Consider the following 7,846-nt stretch of genomic DNA (forward strand, 5'->3'; position numbering starts at 1 on the left):
TGTGATTTGTTTGTTTTGGAAACTTGTTTAGTGGAGAGCGATGATTCTGCCTGGATTAACTTTGGGGCCACTAACCATGTTAGTTCCTGACGGCAACTTGATGCAGGTGAGATGAAGATACGAGTTGGAATCGGGCATGTCGTCTCAATTGTGGCAGTAGGAGGTCTTCAGTTAACTTTACAGAACAAAATTTTCATTTTGAATGATGTATTTGTTGTTCCTGATTTAAAAAGTAACATAATGTTTGTAAAGTGTCTTTTGGAATTTAATTATCAACTTACTTTTCTTATAATAAAGTGTTTATTACTAAGAATGACGTTGATATATGTTCTGTTAAACTGGAAAATAATTTGTATGTGTTAAGACCGTTAGCAACAAATACCCTCCATAACATAGAGATGTTTAAAACTGTCACAACTTAGAATAAACGACTTAGAATTTCTCCTAAGGAAAATGCCCATCTTTAGCACCTAAGATTAGGACACATTAATCTCAATAGAATTGAGAGGTTGGTGAAGAATGGGCTTCTAAGCGAGTTAGAAGAAAAATCTTTACCTATGTATGAGTCATGCCTTGAAGGCAAGATGACTAAAAGGCCTTTTACTGGAAAAGGTCATAGGGCCAAAGAACCTCTAGAGCTAGTACATTCAGACTTTTGTGGTCCGATGAATGTAAGAGCCGGGGGAGGTTATGAATATTTCATCACTTTCGCTAATGATTATTCTAGATATAGGTACGTTTATTTAATGCAACATAAATCTGAGACTTTTGAAAAGTTCAAAGAATTCAAGGGTGAAGTTGAAAATACATTAAATAGAAAGATTAAAACACTTCGATCTGATCGAGGTGGAGAGTTTTTCGCAAAAAAGAGCTCTTCAACTGGTTTGTCTCTCGTCCCTTTGTTGTTTAAAGTTTCAAAGCATGTTGTAATTTGTTGTTAAATACATAACTAGTATCTTTGATTGTGAATATGGTAATTCTGTCACAATGAGTTTGGAACGATCTTGCTTCTGCTCAGAGGTGCTCTTTGATAAGAGTTCCTTCAGATCATTCATGTATTAAACATGCGAGCGGAGGTATTTTATACAAAGGGGTTTGTCTAAGATTGGACCACAAAATGTTTAATTTCATTATATAACATCATTCATAATAGAGACTTTCATTTCACTAGGATGGCCATAGATAACATGACCTTAATCCTGAGTGAGTTGTAAACTCCTGCCTATGAGGGCAGTCCTTTGATTTATATAGGTGAGAGTGGGCAAATTGTCGACACAACAAGCCTACCATTTTGAGGTTTCATTTGATTGGAGAGTTGGGAACACAGCTACACAAGATGGAATTCACTCCTTCTCCGAAGCAGGGGTAAGTAGATAAATTTCTCCCTTAAGGGTTGATTCCGAGTCTTGAACAATATGGCACCACACCCTCTCCTGGCTCGAAAGGGGTTTAGTCATAGTGGGACTATGATCTATTGTTCATTAGAGGGATCACTAGTACTTAAGGATTAGATGTAACTACAGGGGCAAAACGGTGTTTTGGCCCAACTGTACTTACGAACAATTTGTGAAGGATTATCGTACTATTGATTGGTTATATCCAATGGATATATAAATATATCTGTTAGTGCGAAGAGTACAGCTGTCAGTCTTTAGTGGAGTGTTCGACAGTTAACAGATAGTGGATAATGTTATTAAAGAGTTTAATTAATTATTCACGTACCCTTAGAGCTTCAAGCTATAGGTTCATAAGGTCCCCTTAGTAGCTCAAAAGGATTTAGTTGAGAATCAATTTTGGGTTAATTTGAATTGTTCAAATTAATAAGAGGGAATTTAATTATATATGGTATAATTGTTATAATATATTTGATAAATTATAGTTTAATTGGAAGAAGTAAATATTTGAATGAGATTCAAATATTTTCTATGAATGAGATTCATAGTTGTTAAATTTAATATAAATATGATTTATATTAAATGCCATAAAATAGAGAAAAGAAACTATAATTTATATTGTATATGATACAATATTAAAACTATAGGTTGTGTGTTATATTTGATATAACATATAGTTTAATATAAATAAGATATGATAAGTTAGTTATCATAAATAATAATTCCTAATTTCTCTCCAACTACCTTAGTGGATGGTTAATTTATTTTTTGTGGTAAAATGGAGTAAAAAGAAAATACTTTTCTTCTTCTTCCAGAGATCTACACGACAAAAAAAAAAAAAAAAAAAGACACTAGATGATTGAAGTTTTTCTATACGATATAGTTAACAGAAGTGTTCTGTCTTCTTCAATCTTCTTCCTCCTCCAAACCAAAATAATCAGAGCCCACCACTCCTGTGTTGGGATTGATGCCCTAAAGTCTCGTGTCATGTAGTTTGTAAACAGTATATACGAACACTAGTGATTGTTAATATATGATATTTACTTCACATCTTGTTGTTTTGCTCGGTTATTTGTTTTATTTGCTTTATAACAAACCAATAAACATAAAATCCCTGGTTATCTGTATATGACTCAAGCATGTATGTGGTGATATACAAGTGGATCATGTCTTAAGTGATAACCAAAATGGTCTGTAGTATATGGATATAGAAGGGAAACTTTATCCTGGTAATGCTACAGATGCGACCCGCTTTGTGGAATGGTCACAAGTGTTGTGACTTGTCGCAGATGGTCTGATTCTGATCATTTGTGTTGGGGACATGCGAGCGGGAACGTCCTATACAAAGAGTTTGTATAAGACCTGACCACGAAGTGTTAATGTCTCGTTATATAACACCGTTCATGACAGAGACTTCAATTCACTAGGATGACCATAGGTAACATGACCTCAATCCTGAGTGAGTTGGGAACTCCTGCCATTGAGGGCGGTTCTTTGATTTGTATGGGTGCGAGTGGCCAAGTTGCCAATTCAAACCTACCATTTTGGGAATTCGTCTAATTTGGGAGCTGGGAATTCAGCTACACAAGATGGAATTCACTCATTCTCCGAGGCAGGGGTAAGTAGATAGATGGCTCCCTTAAGGGCTGATTTCGGGACTTGAACGATTTAGTGCCACACACGTTCTCTTGGCCCGAGGGGTGTTCACACATAGTTGGACTATGTTGTATTATTCATTAGAGGAACCAATAGTACTTAAGGAGTGAGATGTAACTATAGGGGCAAAACGATAAATTGGCCCAACTGTACTTACGAGCATCTGTGAAGGGTCATCGTACTCATGATTGGTTATATCCAATGGACACAAAAATATATCTGTGGTAAGAAGAGTTCGGCTGTTAGTTTTTAGTGGAATCACTGACAGTTAACAGACGGTGAATCTCATGGCTAAAGAGTTTAGTCAGCTATTCACGTATCGTTGGAGCTTCGAGCCATAGGTCCATTAGGTGACCTGGGTAGCTTAGATAAAGTCGAGAACCAGTATTTAGGTTAATTTGAAATGTTCATATATAATTGGACTAGTTAATTATATATGATATAATTGGCTAAATGTATAAGATACATTATTTTAGAGGAAATTAGATATAAATATGATTTATATCAAGTAGAGGAGAAAATACTATAGTAGATATATGATATCAAACTACAGGATATAAATATAATATGATTATATTTATTAATTAAATTAATTTATTAATTATTTGATAATTAACCGATTAATCCACGTTCGGACGTGGGAAGTGGGGCTGCAAAGGTTATGGTAACCGCTGGTTAAAACTATGAAAATTGTTTTCATTTTATTATTCTATCGTGTATTTGTATCGCCCACGCCCAAAAAGAATCCGTGAAAGAGTGATCGCGAGAGCTTATATGATAGAAGCTCGTTCGTCTAAACGTTCATCTAGTTCACGCATTCTCTAAACGATTGTATACATCTTTTTTAAACGATCGTTCAGTTTTTCCTAAACGATCGTGTAGCTCTACTATTTGATAAGTATTTCCGCTATACGATAGTAGAGTTCATCTTCCACTTGCTTATCGTCTACACGACGTCTTTTCCTCCATCCTCTACCAAACTCACCAGAGCCTAGTCTTTTGGATTTTTGATGCCGAGGATACCCGGGTTTCTCTCGTGGTGGTGTCATCCTTGCGACATTGTTTGTGTACGTTCGGATCGTGCTGTTGCAGTCGACAGACTCATCGGGTGCTGGTAGATCGGTAGGAGGTTTTCTGCTACTTTGAGTTCAGTTGTTCGAAGAATGTCTTCATCTGGTATGAACCATTTTCTTGTGTTTTATTGTATTTTGAGCATGTCGATTATGAGTTTAATATGCATAACTGTTTGTATGGAATGTATATCGTTTATGTTTCGGTCACTGTGAAAGCGGAGCGATCTAAGTCCGCTCATGCAACTCTCGGTATGAGATCCTTCATCCTGGACTCTCACCTTGAGAATACCAAAGGCTCCCTATGGTAGTATCTACTTTTGGATCGAAAAGTTCTTGAAAAGGGTCTTCAAGTTTGTTGTTGTGTTTGAGTTCGTGACCATTCGAGGGATTTACAACAAGAAAAGTTCTTCAAGGTATTATCTCTTGAACCCTTTTTCTTTATAAAAAGCATACTGTAATTTATATATAAAATTCATATCTTTTATGTTTACTGTAAATTTGTTTTTGAATCAAAATGAAATTTGGACGATCTGCTTCCGCTCAAGGATCTCTTTAAAACGAGTTCTTTGAGGTTATACCATCAGCCGAGACTGAATGCAAAGAAATGAACGTGATATCAGTCTGCTTAACCTATAAGGAAGACTGGTGATAACAATTATAGATTATCTTAAGTATGGAAAGGTTCCGGATGACCTCTGCCATAAAACTAAGGTGTGAAGAAATGCTGCTCACTTCATTTATTACAAAATAATTTTTTATTGTTGCTCCCTTGAAGGGCTCTTTCTTCTGTGTCTTAGGAAAGAGGAATCAATGAAGGCATTGAAAGAAGTGCATTTAGAAGTCTGCGGCGGTCATCAATCTGGACCAAAGCTTCAATTCCAACTAAAGAGAATGGGTTATTACTGGCCAAGGTTGATTCAAGATTCAATGGAGTATGCAAAGAAGTGTGAGCTTTGTCAATACCATGCAAACTTCATTCATCAACCGCCTGAGCCTCTACATCCGACTGTAGCTTCATGGCCTTTTGAAGCATGGGGACTTAATCTTGTTGGTTCTATAACACCTAAGTCATCAGCAGGACATTCTTACATCCTTGTAGCCATAGATTACTATTCAAGTTGGGCAAGAACCATTGCCTTGAGAGAAGCTAAGAAGGAAAATATAGTGCACTTTATTCGTACTCACATTATCTACCAGTACAGTATTCCCCATCGAATTGTGACAAATAATGAGAGGCAATTTTCCAACAGCTTGACTTCCGATATCTCTAATTAGAGTCATTATATTATTACATGTATACAATTTTAAAACCAAAACTAATCGACCATTTAACTTAAAATAAAACTATTTTAAGTTCAACTACTTCTACAACAAAAGTCAGTTACTTACCTAGTAGACAAAAACAAATTAATCTTCATTCTTGATTTCCTTTTTACAACTCAGAAAATACAAGAGAAGAGGGGAGAGGTGAGATTTATTTTGTAATGTATACTTCAAATTTGGAAATTCTTGCTGGATAAAAAGAGGTTTACCTGCTAAAAATAACATTTGAATTATATTATGACTTAATCCCTGTCATTATAAAGGGTATGTGGGTAGCTTGAATGAAACTTTAAGTTTAGTCCAATAAAAAATAAAATCTCTGTTGAACTACGTTGTGACTTAATCCTTATCATTATAAAAGGTACGTAGGCAGCTTGAAAGAAACTTTAAGTTCAATCTATTAAAAAAAAAAAAATCTCAAGCTCAAGTTCAAACAAAAAATCTTCAAACTCAAGTTTGAAAACTTCAATGTCGTGTCTTTAAGATCAAGAGTGGAGGATACAAAGATGTTTCCTCAAGTTCAAGTTTGGATGATTCATGTGTTTCTTCAAATTCAAGTGTGCACTCCTCTTTACTACTTTTTCGTCTCCAAATTAGATGTTGGCCTTGCTATTTCTCCATCTTCAAGTTTGATGGCCACGTTACTGTTTCTTCCTGTCCAAGTTGATGGTTGTATTAATGCTTCTCCATCTCTTAGTTTGAGAATTGCACTGATGCTTTTCCAGCTCGAAGTTTGATAGTTACATTGCTACTTCTCCATCTCCAAGTTCAAGGGTTGCACTGTTGCTTTCCCATCTCAAAGTTCGAGGGTTGCATTGTTGCCTTTTCATCTCTAAGTTCAAGAATCGTGTTGTTGCTTCTCCATCTCCGAGTTTGATGGTTGCACTACTGTTTCTTCATCTCCAAGTTTGATGGTTGTATTATTGCTTCACCAACTTGAAGTTTGATAGTTGCGTTGTTACTTCTCTATAAACCCTAAAACTTCTCCCTAACGATCTTCCATGGAAAGATGACTTGTAAGGATTGGCTTAAGGTACTTAGGAGGTGGAAGTTGGGGTATGTGTTGGTCTTAGGAAAGTTTGAGGAGGAAGGCTTGAGTTGGCTAAGGAAAGGGTTATATTGTTGAAGTAAAGATAAGGATAGTTATCCTTTAGGAGGTTGATGCACGCAAGGGTACTTAGCATGGAATTGAATTACTAAGTTTTGCCAAGAGGCAGCCACCATTCGTTAAAGGTAACTCCAATGAAATTAGAGTGCATCATATCTGAGGTAGCTTGGTAGGTCATGAGTGTAAATGAATAAGAGAAAGACAATAGATGGTTGGCCAAGCTAAGTGAAGGCAAGGGAACCATGTGTTGGGAGCAAGGGCATGGTCGAGGGAAGCCTAACTCATGAGTAGGGATCAAAGGAGTTGAGGCATTGAGAAGGCAATCCTTGGAGATGAGTTTGACATGAAGCAAGCTCTTATGAGTTAGGAAGGTGTAAAGCAATCATGTGTTGGTATTGTTGGATTGCATTAGCCAGCAGCGGAAGCAGCAAGGATCATAAGCACTTTAATTCATTAATTTTAGCAAAAACTAAAGCATGTTATTGCAGAAATAAATGGGTTTCAAATCATACCATTGTAAAACTCTTGAAATCTCGATTTCTAACTGCAAAGTTTTCCAAATCTTGTTGTAGACCACCTCAAGATCTTCCTTACTATTCTCTTGGATCTCTATTGAGTTGTAGGACTCAAAATAAGCTTGAATTAAGGGAATTTGGAAAAGGACTCATAGCAGCAACCCATTTGAAGAACACCTTCTTCACACGAATTTTTTAGCAAAAAAATTCTACAGATTGCTTGCTTCAAATTCACTCCAATCTTCTCAATATATTGCAAACAATCATGTAAAGAAGATGGTTGCATGAGATGCAGCTCATGCTTGGAGTAATTGAAGACTAAAAATGGTGGGTTTTATGTGAACAACTATGAAGATGATTGTGGAAAAAACCAAAAATACAATTTGTGTTTTTCTTTATCTTTTTCAATTTTTCAATTGATTTCATAAATCAATTTTTCTTATAAAATTGAAAATATTATTAATTTTACAAAATTATTTTCATAAATTAATTTTCTTAATAAAATTAATAAATAATTATTTAAACAATTTAAATAATTTTAATGATATTAAATTAATTTTACACAATTCCACCTTCATATATTTAAATCATATTTAAATATCAATTCTCCAATTAGTTTAATTCTAATTTGAATGTTTCAAATTAACTTATCACACTACTTTAAAGCTAATCCATTTACGAGCTAGTAGGAGACCTCGCAGACCTACAGATCATGGCCTCCAATGATCCGAAATCAATTGGCTAAATCATTAGACCAAATTAACCCTCATTCGTTAA

General features: G+C 35.4%; 1 protein-coding gene across 1 annotated transcript; it reads left to right on the forward strand.

Annotated features, from left to right (window-relative positions):
• Positions 1 to 4,933: 4,933 nt before the first annotated feature.
• LOC150035404 (uncharacterized) lies at positions 4,934 to 5,398 on the forward strand. Its single transcript, XM_090314305.1, has one exon. It carries the CDS (start codon positions 4,934 to 4,936, stop codon positions 5,396 to 5,398), a length of 465 nt encoding a protein of 154 aa, XP_090170431.1.
• Positions 5,399 to 7,846: the final 2,448 nt, after the last annotated feature.

Source organism: Benincasa hispida, chromosome 6 (genome assembly GCF_027475165.1).
Source record: "Benincasa hispida cultivar pf3 chromosome 6, pf3_genome.v1.1, whole genome shotgun sequence".
Taxonomy (NCBI): Eukaryota; Viridiplantae; Streptophyta; class Magnoliopsida; order Cucurbitales; family Cucurbitaceae; genus Benincasa; species Benincasa hispida.

Coding starts and splice junctions, on each gene's coding strand:
- LOC150035404 (XM_090314305.1), top strand. CDS start 4,934: ATGAAGGCATTGAAAGAAGTGCATTTAGAAGTCTGCGGCGGTCATCAA.